This window comes from Lissotriton vulgaris, chromosome 4_1 (genome assembly GCF_964263255.1).
Source record: "Lissotriton vulgaris chromosome 4_1, aLisVul1.2, whole genome shotgun sequence".
NCBI classification, from domain to species: Eukaryota; Metazoa; Chordata; class Amphibia; order Caudata; family Salamandridae; genus Lissotriton; species Lissotriton vulgaris.
The window spans coordinates 1,519,596,432-1,519,617,803 of NC_141691.1; the positions used below are offsets into that span (position 1 = coordinate 1,519,596,432).

Sequence of the window (21,372 nt, forward strand, 5' to 3'; positions counted from 1 at the left end):
TTCAGACCAAGCACTCTTAACATTTAATGCCTACTATTGCAGATCATTTGTGACTATTACACCCTGCAGTTGTCTTAAGTAACTTTTACTATACATTGATTTACTCACTTGTATAACCCATTGCCTCTGTATACTATATTTGTGATGTAAAGAGCTGTGAAACTCCATTTGCATAAGTAGTGCTATAAAATAAGCGTGGTTAAGGAGAGATGAGGGGCTTGATCTGAGAGTGGCTATAAGGGAATTTGTGATGAAGGAGGTCATTGCAGAGGCGGGGCACCAACAAAGACGGTTTAACCGGGTGCCACCAACTCAAAAGCTGGCCCTGCCACTAGAAGCCTGCTTGACCCTTGTTAGACCGGGCTTGTCAAGCAGTTGTGTATCCCCAGACGTTTTGCTTTTTGGCCTTCTGTTTCTGACTTGTTTTTGTTGGTTTTATGACTCAGGGCACTTTACCACTGCTGATCAGTGCTAAAGTGCATATGCTCTCCCTGTAAATTGTTATGATCGATTGGTGTTTCCATGATTGGGTACTTGATTTAGTACTAAGTCCCTAGAACAGTGCACTGTGTGTGCCCAGGGCATGTAAATCAAATGCTGCTAGTGCCCTGCAGCACTGAATGTGCCACCCACACATGCAGCCTTTCAAAAGTATTTCAGACCTGCCACTGCAATGTCTGAGCGCAATTTAGTACTGCCATGTCGACCTGGCAAGTGCATCTACTTGCCAGGCCCTAACCTTCCCATTTTTAACATGGGAGTCACCCCTAAGGTAGGCCCAAGGTACCCCTGTTGGCAGGATGCAGTGTAGATGAAAGGTAGGACATGTCCTTATGTGTGTAACATGTCCTGATAGTGAAATGCTGCCAATTTCGTTTTTCACAATTGAAAGGCTATCTGTCCCATAGGCTAGAATAGGGGTTTATTCAATGTATAACATCTTATAAATATAACTTCCCATTGGGACCAGATTGTTTAGTATGCCTGGACTCAGAATCTAAATATGCATCTTTTAGTAAAGGTGATTTTTACATCCTGTGTTTGAAAATACCACTTTTAGAAAGTAGGTATTTTCTTGCTTAGCCATCTTGTGTCCCTCAGCTGGTTTTTGGATTGACTGTTTGGTTTTGGAGTGGCATGGGCTGGGGATGTGCATTCTGTTCAGACAGCCACTTGGGGGGTGAGGTGTGTCCTGCCTTTCCAGGGTGAGTCAGGTATGGGCTGAAAAGACCTGGGCTGCATTTAGAGTAGGGGGAGGAGATTTCTTTCACACCTGAATGGGCCTGGTCTGCCAGGGACAATGCTGTCTCCACCTCCTGCTGGGAAGCTGCACCAGATAGGACAGAACTGGTTTTGACTGAGCACAAGGCTTCTCTGCCACCAGAGAACAAAGGGAATTGCTGTATAAATATTGGGGCCCCGACCCCAGAACTTTAGAATACTCCTGGACTCAAGAGGAACCTCTGCCAAGGAGAGGAGCCGGGAAAGCTGAAGTAGAAGTACTGCCCCTTTGCTGTGTGCTGTCTGGGGTTGGCCTGCAGTGGCTGTTTCTGCAAAGGAGAGGACTAAAAACGTTGCTGTGGGCTTTGTATCCTGCTTGAAGATCTCCAAGGGCTTGAAGTAGAGCATGCCACCTGTTCTGAAGTCTCAGGGACACAAGGACTTAATTGCCTCTGTCCTCCTGCATCTGGAACTGGTGTTTCAGCTGCCACAGAGGGAAATTACAACATCGACACCAGCGAGTGACGCCCTAACCTTCACCAAAGCCGTGGGCACCACTCGTGAAGATCACAATGCACCGCCCCAACTTGCACTGTAGGCCCGATGCCTGCCAATGCCGTGCTGATTCCGAAGCCATCAAGGAGGTCACTGTCGGCACCGGAGTTGAAGACACCGCTCATGATGGCGGACTCCTGAATCTATCGACACCGCACCGTCGTAAGGAACCAATGCTTTGCCATCACCGTGACCTCACCTCCCCAACAACAGTAAGAAACTGAAGCATCATCTTCCCAACATCGTGCACCATCTCTGTTTCATCATTTACCAAGGTACTGTTCTATGGGGGTGTGTGTGACTCACCTCGCGGTCTGCACCAGACTTTGGGATTTTCATCTGTCAACGAAGTCGTAATAGCTCCAGGTGGAGTTATTCGTTGCTACAAACTTTATTTGTGTGGCTAACCTATTTTTGAAGATATCTTGATAACTGTATGGTGGACTTTTGTCATTTTGGTCTTGTTTAGTTTAGAGAAAGATTACAGATTTTTCTAAACTGGTGTGGTGTATATTTGTAGTGTTTTCACTGTATTACTGTATGCACGCACAAATGCTTTACTCACTGCCTCTGAGATAAGCATGTCTGCTCGTGCCAAGCTACCAAGGGCCTGAGCAGGGGTTATTTTAGAGGTGTATCCCCTTACCTTGACTAGGAAGAAGGGTCTCTACTTGACAAAGGTGCAAACCATTGCCAACTAGAGACCCCCATTTCTTACAACCATCTATAATCATGCTTTATACAATTCAGTCCACTGAAATAGCTCTGACATGTCTAACTTCATCCCTGCTACTCACCAACATCATTCCTCATGCATCTTCACACTGCTACACCCTTTCCTTTGCCTTTGACACAGTTGATTGCCTCACACTACTCTCCCCTTTCCTAATTTTGCATCACTGTTCTACAGCACACTTGAATTACCTCCAAACTCTTTATCCGCTCTTTTACAGTCACCTGGGACTCATTGACATCTGTACTCATATCGCTTTGACTGTGGTTCTCACAAGGATCAGTCCTCAGACCTCTTAATTTTGCTCCACATACCACTTTGTTTGGTGATATTTTCTTCTTTGCCTTCACATATCACCTCTCTGCTAATGATACCCATATTTTCTTCTCGATTCTTAAGGTCACACCTGAATTGGTCCCTGCTATCTAGCCAACACCCGATCATGCTACTTTCCATCATGTAATCCTCAATCCACTGATAAAAATCGAGTAACCGGACATAAAGCACTAAGCGTCATTTACCTGCTGCGCCCATTCCATTGGAGCTATTCGGGCAACAGACTCACACTGAAAGAAAATCTACTACAATATGGAATAAACTGTTAATAACAAGTTACAACCCACTTAATTTTGCCCCTCTGTTCTGTATATGCACATAGCACAACTTAAAGATGGCTTTAGTTAGACAAACTGTTTAGTGTCACACTGCATGATGTCCTGCCACTCATATCTGGATATAAGTGTTATTTATCAAAAATATTCCACATCCCTCTACATATAAGTAATCCAAATTTCCTTGACCTATGTACCATTACAGATTCTATACACAACAATTCAGATGGTTGATGTTCTAATTAAATAAATAAAGAATTAAAATATTAAATACATAGCGTGTTCGCTCCTCTGTTTATGATCATCAGCACCGAGTCATTGTGGTTCTCTGGCTATTGTGAATGACCAGCAACAGCAGAGCTGCCAACATACAAACATAAAAAAGGTCCTTTCCTAGGCTTCAATATCATTATTTCCACTAACTTTTCAATGATCCCATCAGTGACATATGCTGAAACTGCAACCATGTTCCCCTAAGCAATAACAAAAAACTCATCAGACATCCTGTGCATAGTTCTTCAAAGCTGTTAATCTGCTGTAAATATGCAGATATATTGTAGAAATTAAGGTTCATCACTGCACCCGCACTGGCCTGTCTCCTCTCATGTGCATGTATGGCTATCCGATATTTTGAGAGCGGATCCTTCAATCAATATTGAGCTATTGTACTTTTTCAAACTATGTGGACTTTTGAATTTGAATTTCTAAGAAATCACACTCAAAGGCATTGCAATCCAAAAATTAGGAGCGGGTATGGTGGGTCTCCTTAAATTATGAAATGACAAATGCCACCTCCTCAACAGCATTATGACAAAACATAAATTGAACAAACCCATACTCCTGGACTTTGTTGAGCACACTTGCTAATATGATCAGTCCTACAACAAATCAAGTCAACTAAATGTAACCAATGGCTTGACTATCTAATACTCTATTTTTTATATATGTTTTCTGTGTAGATCCCCACACTAATACTTTCATACAAGTGCCTTAGTTTAAGGAGGAATATCTTACATTACACAAAAAATATATCTCCTAGAGACTTCTAGCTGCAGATTCCTTACCATAGAATTTCCCCTGGTGTCAGAGTGGATCCGAAAGATGTTTCGTGAAGAGTACCACTCTGCACTGGTAGGTGGCGTAGATATACTCTGCGTGCATTGTCCTAGCTGGAAGTGATGTCCACAGCACCTATATTGGTGCAACCTAGGCGTGCTCACATCAGTTCTTTTATTTTGGGTGCCAGCCACTCCTGGACTGGAGAAAAGCTACCCCTCAGTCGATTCAAAATCTTTATTCGGATTTCAGCAAACCATAAAAGCAATACATTTAAAATACATAAGAATTATAAGAATTGAAATTCATTTCAAGATCTATATACTACAAAAGGTGCATACAGACACAGGTATAAACATGCCATATAAAGCCAGTTATTAAAGTGCAAAATGCTTTGACAACTGTGGAACACATAAATAATTCAAGGGCATTCCATCGTTTTACGTGTATAGGAGATAACTCTCAAAAAAGTACTTACACGAAAAATCAATTCATCATTCTCTAATTTTAGGAGCATGGAGTAGGATTGATTCAGGGAAAGTGGTCTGTGTTTTTTAAAATATGGGGCTAAAAACCATTTAATGTATTTCATATAAAATTTGCAATTAAAAAAGAAGTGTAGATCGTTTTGCCTGCTAACTCCATCGCACGGGCATGGCATATTTCCAGAGTTCATCATACTATGGCCCAGAGGAAAACAAAGTGAGAATTTTATGGTCCCTGCTCTCATGCGAAATAATAACGATCTCTCCCAATTGGTCATTGCTGGCAGTGTCAAATATAAAGGGATTTGTTGCAGCAATAGATCATTATTTACATTATTCACATAGAACTCAACAGTTTGTTTTCGCAATTCTTCTTCCAACCTCTTTTTCCTGTAAAGGGCATGTAGTCCAGATTGTACTTCCTTTTTATCAGTGTTCTTAATCTGAGAAGGATCGTCAAAAAGGTGGCCTTTGCCTACACTGGTCAGGCTTTCCTGCGTCGCTCGAAGCCATGGAATGCTCATCCCTTTTTCACAATCCAAGCTCTCCTTCAGAATGTCCTGTGTTAGGGTAGCACAGTCATTGACCCAAATAGCCAGCCAGAACAGGGCAGGCCTTGCTGCGATGAAGTCAGTTATGAAGGGCAAATTTAGTTCAGCATGGCAGATGTACCCAGATGAGGAAATTGGGGCTCCCAGTAGTTTCCTGCACAACCGATTTTCTTCTATTTGCAGACTGGGAGTTTTTACTACCCCCCAAATCTCGGCGCCATAGGTTGCTACCGGGGCACACTGCAATCTGTATATCTTTAAAATTGCTTTAGTTGCTCCAGTCCTCTTTGGCCGTGGGAGGGAAAGAATTGAATTCATGGCTTTTGAGAACTTGCCTGTAGCGTGGGCAAGATGCCCACTCCACAGGCCGTTCGCAGCAAAAACCATACCTAAATAGGGGAATGTTTTTGTTGAGTGCAACTTGTCCTGTCCTACAGTAATAAAATTAAGTTGCCCACAGGACATAATAAAGGATTTTTTAAAATGCACTTTAAGATCAAGGTTCCCCATATATTGTGCAAAGTTCTTAACCAAAGCACGTAAGGCATTTGGTGTTAATCCCATGAGCACCGCATCGTCGGCGTACAGAAGTGCGGGTAAGAGTCCCCCTTTAATTTTGGGGACATCAATGGTCGCCCTCTTCAGAGAGTCACTCAGTCCATTTATGTAAATATTAAACAACAGGGGTGCTAAAACGCACCCCTGCCTCACACCTCTTTCAACCTTAATTGCCCCAGAAATTGCGCCCTCCATGCCAATCCGTACCTGCGCTTTTGTGTCTGTGTGTAAATAGGCCAGAAAGTGCACTAAGGGCTCATCAAGACCGTAGGACAGAAGGGTCGACCACAGTTTAGACCTATTTACCAAGTCAAATGCGGACGATAAGTCCATAAATGCTAAGTAAATAGGCGATGCCCTAGCTATGTTATATTTGCTAATTATAAGATTTAAATTCAGGCATTGTTCAGTAGTCCCGACCTTACTTCTAAAGCCCATTTGGCATCGATCCAGCACCCCCATTTCCTCAGCCCAGTCATTCACTCTATTATACAGTACCCGGCCCAGGATTTTCAAGGTGTTATCCAAGAGCGAAATGGGCCTGTAATTTGCGGGGTCAGATCTTTCGCCCTTTTTGTAAATAGGGACTATTATACTTGTTGACCAGGTGTCAAGAATTGGCACCAGCCGGAGACTATTAAAGACATTTACAAAGATTGGTCCCCAAAATTGCGGCTTATGTTTGATTATATCTATTGGGAAGCCATCAGGCCCAGGCGCCTTGTTGCCAAGGCTCTGGTTAATAGCCACGGTGACCTCCCCCAAGGTTATGTCTAGCGGTTGCAAATTACCGGGACTATGGTCTTCTATAGCAGTGCCCGGGTTTGCATATATTGTGGAGAAATGTTGTTCCCATTGCTGACTTGAGATGGTGTAACTTATTGGGGATAACTGCTTACCCATATCCCGCATCTTTCTTACCGCAGGCCAAAAGGTAGCACCATTCCCCACAGCGGCGGAGACAGTTAATTCCTCCCAATGCTCTTCCACTATAGCAGCCTTCCTTTGACTGGATTTTTATGATGTTTTGACAACTACATTTGAGGTGTTTACCTCCTTGTGTGTTAGTGATGTCATCTCGGAAGACGGGATTCAAGCCCTGCGGTGCCTGTCACCGGCCAATGGCGGTGACTGACCCATACGTTGTCTGCCTTACGTGTTTGGAACATGCCCACAACACAAAGTCATCTTCTGATTGCTGCGCCATGAATCCGAAGGCTTTAAGGGAGTGGTCCCTGAAGCTCATGGCGGTCCGGCATGTGACTCCACGAAAATCGAGATCCCGGTCATATGGAAGTACCCCGGAGTGTTCGCAGAGCCCGAAATCCTCTTCATTCCACTCCAAGTCCTCAGGACATTCAGGTAAAAGAAGAAGAGTAAGAAGTCAAACAGGTCTTTGACTTGTTCCCATCTGTTGACCGAGGAGACAATGGAGCATTGGCATTCGAGGCCTAGATCTTTTGACTGGGTGTGAGTGTTTGATTGATTCAGATGCTCCGTCCATCACCACCCCCCTTTTTTACCGCCTAGCTCCACGCTAAAGCCTGTGCCTGGGACCGACACAGAACCTCCCTGACTTTCTGAGAGTTGGAGCAAACCTCGCCCAGCTTAAAGAGGTTCATGAGGCCATGCACCTCATATTTAAGTGCGCGCAACCCCTATGGCATGCCTTCGGGCCCTGTGGTATCGGAGGAGACCCCTTCTGATTCTGTTCCAGCGGCTCTGGCCCCAGCTCCTGTGGGCCCCCTTGAATCCATTCCTGGATCCTAACTTGTGACGGTTTCACCATCTTGACCTTCCCTAATGCCCATCCCAGTCCCAATACCCCTGGCGTCACTGGCACCACCGTACCCATCAAGATCCTCAACTCTGATACAGAGCCGGAGGGGGGCTGCCTGACACCTCATCAAACACCAGCAGGAACCTTGCTTCATAGATTGGAGCCTGAGTCCTATTCCCATCGGTTAAGACTCGAGGAGCAATGGGAAGGGTCGCTTGACCCTGAAGATTACCAGCCACATGAACAACTGCCTTTCAGAAACCGCTGAATGGATGTCGGCCCATTGTCTGAAACTAAATGCTGACAAATCAGAGATACTGCTCTTTGGTAACGCACATTCAATCTGGGACTCAACATGGTGTCCCCAGTCAGTGGGTACTGCTCCTGTGCCTAAACACATTGTAAAAAGTCTGGTATTCCTGGTAGATAATACGCTAAACATGCAAGATCAGGTCTGAGCTCTGTGTGGCAAATGTTTTGCCATACTAAAACTACTCAGGAGACTTTTTCTGTGGATCCCTCTGAATTGGAGGAAAACTATTACACAAGCCCTGCTGACCAGCAATATGGACTATGTGAATGTGATTTTCAAACGTCCGAATACTGTACGTCACCTCTTGAGAGTTCGTGAAGAAACCGACAAGGCACAAACTAATATTCATGCCCTTCCCTTAGGCTATTTTTACCGCCAACCTACCCATGCTGCAGACAAAAGGATGGACTTACCTCTGGCCCCCCATATTTCTAATAGATATTGGGATCTTCCATCCTTGGAGATGGTTGACTGACTAATTGAACCAACGATTATGGCACTAAATATGGAGAAAATTGGGGTAAGAAAGGGGGAAATGAGGAGATAGTCTTTCAAGAGTTAAATAAGGAGGTACCAAGTGTGAGTATTGAGGCGCAATTGGGTTCTGTCCCCTTCTTGGGTGCTATGATTGAAAAAACAGGTATAACCTCTGTTCTGAAGAAAGGTATCCAGGAGTCGGTTCCAGACGGGCTAGGTCTGGGAAGGTTGGACACTCAGGTGGGATGTGAAAAGTTTATAAGCTCAGGGGCTACAAGAGAACACACTCCGGGACTAAGTATTGTCCCTAGGGTAGGCAACCATGATTTGGAAAATTTCATAACCAACCAGGATGAATTACCAAGTATGATAATAGGCGGGCATCTGAACTGCAATTTTAAGCCGATTACAGGGTTTGGTGATGTTTTTGGCGATGAGGATAGGGTTAACAACATTCCATCCCTATCTTACACTGAATCAGTAGGCTTTACTACTTTAGCAGTTCAAATAATGAGGCTCATTGCCACATATGGGTTAAGGGCCTGTAATGGCCGCCTCCCATCTGATTCTCCTAAAGCAGCAACTTTGGTCAAAAACAACTCCAAAAGTCGAATTGATTATATTTTAGTATCCTTTGATGATTGGCCTTACTTGATAGATCTTGAGATTATGCCTCGGTTTGAAAGTGACCATCGACCTCTCCAATTATCTGTAGATCACAGTTTGTTTATCAGTGACATTTTGGAGAAGGAGCGCTGTCCTTTAGCCATTAGCACAAATGATCCACCATTAGTAAGTAATAACAGACGTTCATTAAAATGGGCCTACTTACTAAAGAATGGAGAAGCACTAGCGGGTATTTATAGGTTGCTTGCTGACACTTTTGCCAGCGCTACAAGACAACCGATAGAAGATAATGATTTTATTGATCTACACAAAAAGAGTTTTTTACTTCCTTATTGCCCTATGTGTCTAAATGCCCAAAAAAATGTGCCAAAGGAAAACTAGCTCAGTAGGTACTCAACGATGGTATAATAAGGACTGCCTTATAAGCAAGGCCCTACTCATAGAGGCAATCAAAAGTAAAGCCCCCCAAACAATTAGGGCATCAAGGAAGGATTATAAGAGAAGTCAGACTAAAGCAAGATCTACCTGGGACGAGGAATGTTGGGAGAATATGCTATTGGCAGCAAAATCTAAGGACAACGTAGGATTTTGGAGATTAGTAGCAAATGGGAATCATGCAGGTAGACTGGTCCAGTACGTGTTCATTGATGAGCAGACCTGGGTCAATCACTTTACCCACTTATATGAAATCCCCGATTACACTGAGGTAAATGTAACGGAGGACTCCCGGTACATAGCCAGCGCAGATATGTTAGAGTTCACTCTAGAGGAAACAGAGTTAGCTATCAATTTAGTTAAAAAAGACAAAGCACCAGGTCTAGATAAAATATCAGGCGATCTGTATAAGCACGAGACTAAAGTCTGGGTACCTTATATAAATCGGCTTTTCAATATTCTAGCTAATGGTGCAGATCTACCTGTTTGCTGGAGCGGTGTGGAGAGTATTTTAATTTTTAAAAAGGGCGATAGGTATGATCCATCCAACTATCGTCCGATCAGTTTAATGGAAATTTTACAAAAGCTATTTTCTAGGCATATTTTACCACGTATGAATTCTTGGATAGACGAGAATGATATCCTTACAAAGTTCCAGGCTGGTTTTCAGGAGTAATATTAGCACGATTGACCAAGTTTTCGGATTTTGTAGTCTTTGTTGGAAGTATGTTTTTTGAAGGAAAGGGCATATCTATGTAGCTTTTGTTGACCTTAGGGCTGCCTTTGATTTAGTTTTACGTGAACGTTTATGGGATTGTTTGCTTATGTTGGGGTTGCCGGTCTGTTTACTCAAACAGATTATAAGACTCCACAACAATAATTATGCTAGAGTGCATTGGGGACCAAATGGTGAATTGTCAAAACCTGTACCCATAAAGCGGGGAGTGCGCCAAGGGTGTGTGTTGGCTCCCACGCTTTTTTCATTATTTGTTAATGACATTCCAGTCCACTTGGAAGACTGTAACAACGATTCACCCAAGTTGAATGGAATAAGGATCCCCGCACTCTTATTTGCGGACGATACTATCCTGATCTCACAGACTCCCAAAGGTCTACAAACCCTTTTAAGCAGATTCCAACTTTATTGTAACGAGAAAGGGCTAGAGATAAACACGAAGAACACCAAATGTATGGCCCTAAATCCCCACAAATCGTTCAAGGGGAATTTCTTTTTAAACAACCAAAAACTGGAACTTGTGTCCAATTTTACATATTTGGGAGTTTCCTTGGACTCAGAAAATTCATCGAAAACCCAAATTGAAAAAAGCAAAACTATTTTAGCTCAGAATTCCTTACCAATCTTAAAGACACACGGGGCGAGTCTTAGTAAATCGATATCACTAGCACTAGAAGTGTTTAAATTCAAGGCCCAGTCTGCAGCTTTATATGGCACAGAAATTTGGGGTCCGAAAGCTGGGAATGTATTTGCAACGAGCGAAAATAATTTCTATAGAAGTATTTTAAGACTACCCAAACGTACCCCACTTTTACCGTTACAATTAGATTGAAACACAAAACGTACAGATCATTTTGCAATCCTACGCCCACTTTCTTACTAGGTGAGACTCTGGTGCACACCTGAACTTGGAGACTATAGAGATGGCCTCCTTGAATTAAAGAGCCTGGATATTTTGAATTCGAACCCTTGGCTGAAACACGTTCACACATGGCTTTGAAGAATTGGGTTGTCTCATTTTTGGGAGAAACCGGAATGTCTTACATTTAGCAGCAAAAAACTGGTCAAAACAAAATTTTGGGAGTATATAGCATATAATCTCCCAAATAGCCACACAGGCGGCTCCACAACAAGGAGCTTTCTGGCATTTAAAGACTCCCCATATTTTGAGGATTTTCTAGACGAGGTCCAACCACCCCTGGCAAAAAGTCTATATCTGAAATTCAGATATGGAATACTCAAAACTAATGTAATGTTAGCCAGCTGGTCTCTGACGGATGGGCCCCCAAAAAGCGAGAGCTGTACGTCCTGTTCAAAAGAGGATGATAACCACATCCTGTTTTCTTGTACTGCATATTTACTAGCAAGAAAAAGATGTATAAGACCATTGTGCAACACCATGGGTGTACATTCTTATGTTGAAGCAAATAGGATTATTAAAACAGATTCCAGACGATTGGTTGTTTATTGTATAAGCAGATTCTTATTGTCAGTATGTTATACTCGTAAAAAATTGGGTTTGGATTTATAAACGGCTAGATCTGTGCATATTTATTTGCAGGAATAAGGTTTCTGATCTTTTATTGATTGTATAATAATTATTTACTCCTAGGAACCAAATTACTGGCCATGTACAACTGTTTTTATGTAAATATTTTATACATGCCTTCTTAACTAATTTATGGATTTATTGTATTCCTGCCAACCCTATCCGACATTATCTGTACAGTTTTTTCCTCAATTATGAAATGTACTTTTGGTTTTATGCATCTTTTAAGGCCATAATGTGCCGAAATAAAGATTATTGATGATGATGATGAATGCGATTTACGTTGGCATGGCTGACTACCTTTTTTCCTGTCTCCAAGTTATTCAGAATGCTGCAGCCAAACTGGTTTGCAAGAAGACCAAGTATAGCTCAGCTTCGGCCTGCTTGAAAGAACTTAATTGACTGCCTATGAGACAGACAGCCAAGTTTAAACTACTATGCTATGCACATAGAGCGTTACATAAACTCGGCCCTAAAATTATAAAGGATAAATGGGATTTGTAGTCCCCGCTCGTGCCCTTAGGTCGGGCAAAAACACACAAGCCAAAACCATACGCATAAAAATTCATTTCCAATGACCCCCGGGTGTTCGCCAAGGTGATGGGGGTAATTGCAGCTCACCTGTGGAGATCAGGGGTGCCAGTCTTCCCCTATCTCAATGACTGGCTGTTGAAGGCTGACTCAACCCAGGCTGTCGATTCCCCCCTCCAGACTATGGTGAGCCTTTGGCACTCGCTTGGGCTCACTATTAACATGCAAAAGTCACACCTGACTCCCACAGTGCAGTTTCATATTTATCCTCCCAAGCAGCGAGTCCAGAATATTCAGGCTAAGATACTGATGACGAATGGCGTAGAGGTGGGGCAAGGTTTCTTTCAGCAGTGGGGAGAGGCTTGGCTAGATCTATTCGCCTCTGTTGAGAATGTGCAATGTCATCAGCTTTTCGTGCTGGAGGTTTCAAGATGGCTCTTGCTCAGACACACTTTGCCTCTCGAGTGGAGCTCAGGCCTCCTGTACTCCGTTCAGCCCATACCACTCCTGCACAGAGTTCTGAAGAAAATCAGGAATTACTGGTCCCAGGACATCCCTGTGGCTCCGAACTGGGCACGGAGAGTCTGGTATCCAGAGCTACTGAGCATGGAAATCGATCATCCAATCAGGCTGCCCCTTTCGGAGGATCCTCTGCTGCAGCAGCAGGGGAGGGTCCTCCACCCGAACCTGTACACTCTCCACTTTCTAGCATGGAGTTTGAGCAGTTGCAGTTGACAGTTTTCAACATTCCTTCCAAAGTCTGTAATGTCATTGTAGCGTACCTCCGCCAAGATGGTATATGCCCGTCATTGGATGAAATGTGTGACATTGTGTGCTGAAAAATCTATTGATCCTCTTTCTGTTCACTTTTCTGAAGTCTTTCTCTTTATTCTTTCCCTTACCCAGCAGGGCTCTGCTCTGGGCACTCTAAAGGGATATCGGTCTGACTTCTTGCGGCTGCCTGACTAACCCTCCTTGTTTAAGTCCCCTATTGTACATAGCTTCTTGAAAGGTCTTGTTCACCTCTTTTCTCCTTCACCATTCATATGCCTCAATGGGGTCTTAATTTGGTGCTAACATTTTTTATGTGTGCTCCTATTGAGCCTCTCCACAATTGTCCTCTCAGGCTCCTCACACTCAAAACAGCCACCCTTATGGCAATTGCATCTGCCCATAGAGTGAATGAGATGCAAGCCTTGTCATCTACCCTAAGAGGCCAAGGGAATGGCCAAACTTGGGTCCCTTGCTTGCTGTGCCACTGGATTCAAGCTGATGGGGAATGAAACCCCGAAACCAGTCCTAGAATACTTGGTTCCGGTCCAGGGAGGACCGGGCCTGGCAGTTTGGGCTGGACTGTTCCCTTGTGGAGAAGGGTCAAGACTGATTTGCATATGGCTGGGTCTAAACTGGGGTCATGATGTGAGCTAAAGAACGATGATGGATTCAACCCAGATCTGTGACTGGGCATGAGTGTCTGAAAGGTTTCGGCGCTCCGTCCATCATCTCCTTGTGTTTGCTTTGTTCGCCCAATGTTGGCAGGGTATGCCCAAACGTAGGTCCCTGCTCCTTTTGCCTCTGGATTCAAGCTAGCTTGGTAGATGAGGGGCGTTACTCCAAAACCGGTCCCAGGATACATGTTTCAGGTCCAGGGAAGATATGGCTTGGCAGTTCAGGCTGGACTGTTCCCATGAAGCACAGGATCAGGGCTGATTTTCATATGGCTGGGTCTGTACTGGGGTGGCAAAGTGAGTTAACGAACGATGATGGATTCAATCCAGATCTGAGACTGGTAATGAGTGTCTGAAAAGTTTCAGCGCTCCGTCCTTCATCTCCTTGTGTTTGCTTTATTCACCCTAAGTTAGCAGAGTTTGCCCAGAAGTGGGTCCCTTGCTCACTTTGCCACTAGATTCAAGCTAGCCTGGCTGATGAGGGGTGTTACACCAAAACTGGTCTCAGGATTCTTGACGCCAGGGAAGACCTGGCTTGGCAGTTCAGCCTGGACTGTTCACATAAGGAACAGGGTCAAGACTGATTTACATATGGCTGAATCTGAACTGAGGTGGCAAAGTGACTGGGGGCGAGTGTCTGAAAAGTTTCAGCACTCCATCTATCATCTCCTTGTGTATGCATTGGCGAAGAAGCAACCTCCTGAAGGTTTGGAAGCTCATTTCACCAAAGCAAAAGCTCTGAACACTGCGTTAGCATACGGACTTCTGGTTCTGGTCATCAGCCAGGTAGCAACGTGGGCCTCCTTGCACATGTTACCAAACATTAGTGTCTGGAAAGCCAGTTCTGTTGGGATGAGAATTTTGGCCGTTCAGTCCTGCAGGGTTTCCTTGTTTGAAAGTGGTCAGCAGACCCACCACCAGAGATAATATTGCTTGAGTATGGCAAAGAATCTGCTGCTCAAAGTCTCTATCAGATGGAGAAGTTAGTTACCTTCGGTAATGCCTTATCTGGTATAGACTATATCTAGCACCCTACAACCCACCCTTCTTCTCTGCTCTGGGGACAGATTTCTAGGGTCAGGGCTGATCCCTTTCAGAGCCCTTGTTAATCCACACCACTTGAAAGTGTTCTTCATGGTCCCGCTGTTCTGGCGGTGAAAGTCATGAAAAGTAACTGACTTCAGGGCACATAGGTGGTGCCTATAAAGGTACCTCGGACCCCACTTTCGGCTTGGACGTCGCTGATGACACACACAGCGCCCAGGGGTACTTCTCATCAAAAACTTCCTGATCCAGTCTGATGCCTGGGAAAATTCGATGGTAAGGAATCTGTGGCTAGATATAGTCTGAACCAGATCCGGTGTTACCGAAGGTAAGTAACTTGTTCTATAGGGTGGATTTGCATTTTCAAAAAATCTGCATATTTCCCTAAATTGCTTATCTTGCTTAAGATATATATGTGTGCAAGTAACTATGAAGGCAGGTAGAGATCTGCCTAAAATCAACTTGCTATGGGTGAAATGTCTTCACAGCGGTTGTCGCTTCAGGCGGATTTTCTGTTGGTGTGTGGGTGGCACAGCTGTGCCATGAAGTTGGTTCGCAGGTTCTAATTTTTAACTATTCTCTGTACTGGTATTCAACTCATATTTCAAATGTTCAATACACTTTATATATCATTTAACTGAATGGTTTCACTCATTGTTCTCTTCCATTTTCAGTTAATGAGTACCATGTCTCCGTATATACTGGAGATCAGTGGGGAGCAGAAACCTTCGCAAATGTTTACCTCACCATCTACGGCAAGAGAGGTGATACCGGGGCTCGAAAACTCGAACAGTCTCTAACGAGTGGGAAACCATTCCAACGGAATAAGGTAAACTGCATCTGTGTTTTATGAAGGTGTATACTTGTTCAATTGCTCTGTTAGACCCACCACAAGTTGTCCAAGAAAACGGAAGAAATGTATACACCTTTCATAAACTTTTTGAAGAATCTTTTCAAAGGTTTTTGAATCAATTTGATCAGAATTTTAAGGTTGTATTCATATGATCTAATTGTGTGGAGTGTTCATTGGAAGTAGCCCTAAACCAACTACCAACTTTATACCCACAGCTCCAATCATGTAATCAAAAGTAGCGGCATTCCCATATCTGAATCCTAATTTTTAGGTTTAATTCTTTATTTATGTGATGTAGAACTAAGGTTTATCATTCCAAATCATTGCGTTCATATGGACTGGTTATCACTGATCGCAGCATATACTCCGATATATACTCCGATATACCTTATCACTGAGAAACCCGAACTCATACATTAGCATTTACCCTCCTTCCAGTTGATGTATCATCAGTATTATCATAAATTTAACTATACTCTTCTACTGTTCTGTGTAAAATTTGCCAAGGCCTTTCTGGTGCAGCAGTGTAGAAAATGTTAAAAGGTTCAAATACATTTACATATATCATAACTCCATTGATCATAACGAGGGTATGCATGTATGTATGTGGGTATTTGAGAGCAAGAAGATAGCAGAGGGCAACAGAGCACTGGACAGGGCTAGACCACAAGCACAATACAAGATAACTGACAGATTTGCAAAGGTGAGAGAGCTAGTGAGAAGTGAGTGGGTTTTCAATTGGTACAATGTAGTGCTTTTTTAAAGAAGTGTTTTTAAACCTTTGCTGAATTGGAGGAAAGCTGGGGCAGTTCAGGGGTTTTGGTTTAGCCTCCCTTTGTAAATATGGAGCACATCTGCTTTCTGGTTATTTTCTTTCTCACAACTCTTAATTTCCCTCAGGTTGAGTCCCTGCTGGGGGATCTGTTAAGATACACTAGATATGGCTAGTTTGTCAGACACCACTGATTGCTGCTTATGCCTTGATATACCTGATCAGTGCCAATTTTTGATGTTCTTGTTGATGATGCATTTGGTGTTGAAAATTATGCTGGGATTAAGAGGAAGGCAGTGGAGTTGCAGTAGGGTAGGGGTTAGATGGCTTAATTTCTTCTTGCCTATGATGAGGCATGCCAAATGATTTCAGGGGGCCAGTGTTGAGTCTGTGAAGCCAAGGAGCATACATTCCCTTCACCCAGGTACAAGATAGGATGACTTGGACAATACGTCTGAAATCACTTTTAGGGTGAAAGAGTGACCCTTTTTACCAGGCAGTAGAGCTAATGCCCAGCAATTTTGGTGTTCTTTGCCATGTGCCCCTGGAGGGATAGGTCTGAGGCAAAAGAGAATTCGAATGACTTGGCTTTTAATTAACGTTAGGTTAGATGGTGTTTTATGGAGAATAGGAGGAATTCCATCTTGTTGGAGCAGAGTGTCAGGTAGGTACTAATAATCCAGGCCTGGGTGCGATGGAGGCAGTACTTGAATCACTGAATGTTGAATGCATGCATAACACTTTTATGTATAATTTGATAGGCAGAAGGGGAATCAATGCTTGTGAATCACTTATAAGATATCAGGGTGTGGATGATGGTGGGATTGTTGGCAATGTGGCAGCTAAGAGGTTTGGAAGCATTTGGAGGCAAGTGGTATTCTTGACTGTGTAACCTGCTTTTTTGATAATCTTGCACATGAACTGTAGGTAGGTGATGAGGTGGTAGTTTGGTACAGCAACACGGTGTAAAGTGAGGGGAAAGATATTGCCAATGTTATTGGTTTCCAAGAAAATTTCTTGGGCGAGGGAAGCATTGATGATACCAAATAGAGGTGAGAGAGTATTATGAGAGAGGGCTTTGAAGAGACTTTGTCTTTATAGGAGGTGGTTTTGAGGGAATTGGGGTTGTCTTTGACATTTGTGATTGAGAGGCAATTCGAGGACAGCAACTATATAATGTACAGTTGTATTTCTGGTAATAGGGGAGGAAGCTTTGTGTTTATTGATGTGTTGTTAAATTTTCTCTATCTTTTCATGGATGAAGTGGCTTATGCATTGCCATTATCGATGGTGTGCAGGATAGGTTGGCCTGAAAAGGAGTTGATGGAATACTTGATTTTCTTGAAGAGTGTCCTGCATCAATTGGATGCTTCATTGATGGTATTAGTGTAGTATTTGGAATTGGTTGGTGTGGTGAGTTGGCTGCAAGTTGAGTGGAACTATTTTAGTAGTACAAGGCTATCAGGAGGCCTGCTTCTTCCCAATTTCCCCAACCCCTCAACATTGAATAGGAGTCTGTTGAGGGACAAACAAAGAATGAAGGGGTAATATTAGTCTCAGCGGGTTTGTATTTTCTACTACTACACACATGATCCTACCTCAATGATTGTGCAATTACTGTTCATCCTCTATGTGGGGTCAGTAACGTTTAAGCAATGTGTTTTTTTCCAGGTGGATTCTTTTATTCTGGAGGCTGTTTCACTAAGCCAACTACAAAAGATCGTTGTTGGGCATGATGGTGAAGGATATGGGTCTGGGATGTTCCTAAAAATGGTAACAATTCGAGAATCTCAAAGTGCTGAACACGAGTGGGTGTTTCCGTTTTGGAACTGGCTGGATAGTCACATTGGACCATGTCAAACAGTGGGGAAAGTGATGACATTAGGTAAATATGTTTATAGTAACACAAAATCATAAACATGCATTGCTTACCACTGCTTTGGCTCAAACATTTCTGTGTTGTACTCTGGGCTTTCTCCTGTAGTACTCATGGTTTACGCCTGTGTTCCGGAAGTAAGCAAGGAGTAACCAATGTTCTATCTCGACTTACTCCTGAAATTTGGAAGTAAGCCAGGAGTACTCCATGAGTAAGTTACATTTACTCATAGCAAAATCTTGGTGAATAGGGTCCATGGTTTCGAGATCTACTTATAAAACAAGTGTGACTAATTTGCAGTGCAGCACTGGAAACATTTGAAGTATTTTGAATTGTGTTTTATAACGGGCTCGGTTTGAGTTCGCTATACCTTCATAGACAGAAACATTTCAGATAATTCAGCTGGCACATGTAATGAAAGTTAAAAACTTAAAATACAATAGCTGAAGAAAGGCAATTCACAAATGGCAAAACAGGCCATTGGCTTCTAAAGGTTAAGCATACTATTGCAACATGGGAAATAAAAACTAGTGTCCTATGTTTTTTTTGAAGAAAACACTAAATCCATACCAATCTTACCAGTTCACAGCAGATTCTATTGCCATGATTCTGAAAAGTCATGAATTTGACCCGTAAACTTGGGACTATCTTTTGAGCAAAATACGTTTTTGAAATTTACAGAGAATTGTAGGATTACTCATGGGAAGCTATGACTGTTGCAGATTCGCAGGAGTACTTTAATTAATTTTAATTACTTCATTAATTTTTGAGCTTGTAAACCGCACTGCTACCCGTAGGTTTCCTGGCGCTGTATAACGCTGGGGAACCCGTCCTGGCTTTCCCTGTGCGATGGTCCCTATTGGGCACCCCCAAGGTGAAACCAGGCATCCCCGTAGTTGATGGGGCCGTTTGTGGAGATTAAGCAAGCTATTGCCCAGAGTTGCTGAGTGGAACCCATGGTTAGAGTGGCACCAAAGGCGAGATTTATCGAGCCCGCTGACATTGGCCCAACACCCTGCCGTGTCGGGAATTGAACCCTGGTCCCGAGCCGACCTCTGCTTCTGGGTCTGCCACCTCTAACCAGTGAGTCACACTACTCCATTACTTTGTGGGTACATGTAGCGCAAATCTAACATAGGCCACCCTCCCCTTTCCCACCCTGAAAACTAAAGAACTCTTGTCAAATAACATCTGGTAGGATTTAATCGTCAAACATTTTGGGTACCCAAAAACGTGCAAGTCTATGGGTGTTAATCACCCTCGAAGGCCCACATGGAAAGACCCACAGACTCACATATAGGAGCACCATGCATACAAAAGTTCCCATGTTAGACGAAATGCATTTACAAGTGCAAATTAACAAACTAAAATCAGTGAGTTCTATTGGATTTGTAGCCACAAATTAAGTTTTTTGTAGCCTTTGGTGCATAAATTCCATTGAGTTTTGGCTACTTGCTTGGGCGACTTAGGTTCCTAAATTAGAAAACAAAATAAAAATAGTGGGCCTGTTTAGAAAAGTATACGTATAGATGTACGTACTACAATCTACATGTATCCCTTCCAATTCCTATTGGACTGTGTAGTATTTAATTTTGCTGTGAGATTAAAGTACCTTCTTTGGACTAAAATATAATCACTGGGCTTTACAGTACGTTATTGTCTATTGATTGACTGTTACATTCTGAGCTCTTGTCCCTCACAGTACCTCCTTGAGAAGCCTGCGACCCAAAGAGTCAAGCGCAGAAATGGTTGAAGCCAAGGGTGGACCCAGGGCACCGGTTGCAAACAAACCCCTTCACCACTGTTGGAGCCCAATATCCCTTGTCTGCTCTATGTTCCACCCAACACGGTCTAACATGGCATATCTCTCATCATGATTGCAGGCCTCTTTAGCCTTCGCTCACAGTAGGGTCTGTATTAATTCAGTGTAAGAATAAAAAGAGCGAGGATACTTGCAGAAAAACTTGTTCCTCAGTTTAGGGGTGAAGGAAGCGTTATAGCACTCTTGCGGGGCCTGCTGCATCCTCCTCTTCCCACACTGTTGATACGGGAAGCAGCAGGGAAGTCCAAGTTGTAAGATTCTTACAGTGATATATGGGGCTGGGTGGCACATCATAAAGAACACAAATCTATAGTATTCATTAATTTTTTTATTCTATAGATTTACATGGCGTAGTTCACATACTTAATTGTCTGTAGGTACCTAAATAAAAAATAAAACATCCTGAAAAGTATCTGCCCGCTGAGCTTTCCCTACTTGGTGAGGTTTGGATAGCTCTCCTAAAACTCATTTTGCAAATGTATTTTGTTATGTCCAGTGGTAGGCCATTCCATGCTTTTGGGCCAACCGTAGAAAAATCCCAGACTTGTGTCCAGCATGAGAAGTTCCTTGGGATCATTAGAACTCCTAGAATTGAGGATCTCAGAGATATTGACAGACACTACCATCTACTTGTCTCATGCAGATATAGTGTGTGGTCAATTCAGCTCGACTGCTCCGGACCCACTGGATATTGTGACTGCAATCGAAGAGTTGTGACATATGCAAGCGCGGTCAGTTTTGTGGCCTGCAGTAACTTGTGTCAACTTCGACGGGGTTCTCAGACTGTGCCATGTCATTACCTCACGCACACTCGTTTCCATTACATTTCATTTATAACTTTATTTCGATTTGTATAAAATCACAAAAGTTAAAGCATACACAAAATATATAATAAAAACAGTGACAGGGCTGCTCATGGTAATTACATGGAATGATGCAGTATCTATAGTCTAGCACCTTATTGAAACATTTAAAAATTATTAATACTAAATAGTTTAAAAAGCATTAAACGTTAAAAGAAAACCATGATTATAAACCTATATTTGGATCCATTACTTAACTTATTAAAAACGAGCACCATTTGTTAATATTATTGTCTTCCTTTATTTCATTAGTAAACATGGTTTATTTCAGAGATATTTTCTCTGCTCAATGCTGCACTTAATAGGTTTCAAACTGAAGCATTAACTAGGGTGGTATGCAGATTGTGTGTGTTATTATAGCTGAGCTGGAGTTGCATGACACAGGGATTATTGCCCAGACATTGTTAAAAAATGCCTCTGCGGGGCTGAATGAAGAACTCACTTTTTATTGGCATCAACCTTGTTATTATTGATAT

The 21,372-nt window shown here is 42.9% G+C and overlaps 1 protein-coding gene across 1 annotated transcript in view; it reads left to right on the plus strand.

Annotated features, from left to right (window-relative positions):
- Positions 1-21,372, plus strand: part of RP1 (RP1 axonemal microtubule associated) — a 2,616,437-nt gene that overhangs the window by 1,441,949 nt on the left and 1,153,116 nt on the right. The window contains exons 36-37 of the mRNA XM_086965756.1: positions 15,385-15,539; positions 18,007-18,220. Of these exons, the coding sequence (XP_086821882.1) occupies positions 15,385-15,539; positions 18,007-18,220 (369 nt within the window). The remainder of the gene's footprint in view (positions 1-15,384; positions 15,540-18,006; positions 18,221-21,372) is intronic.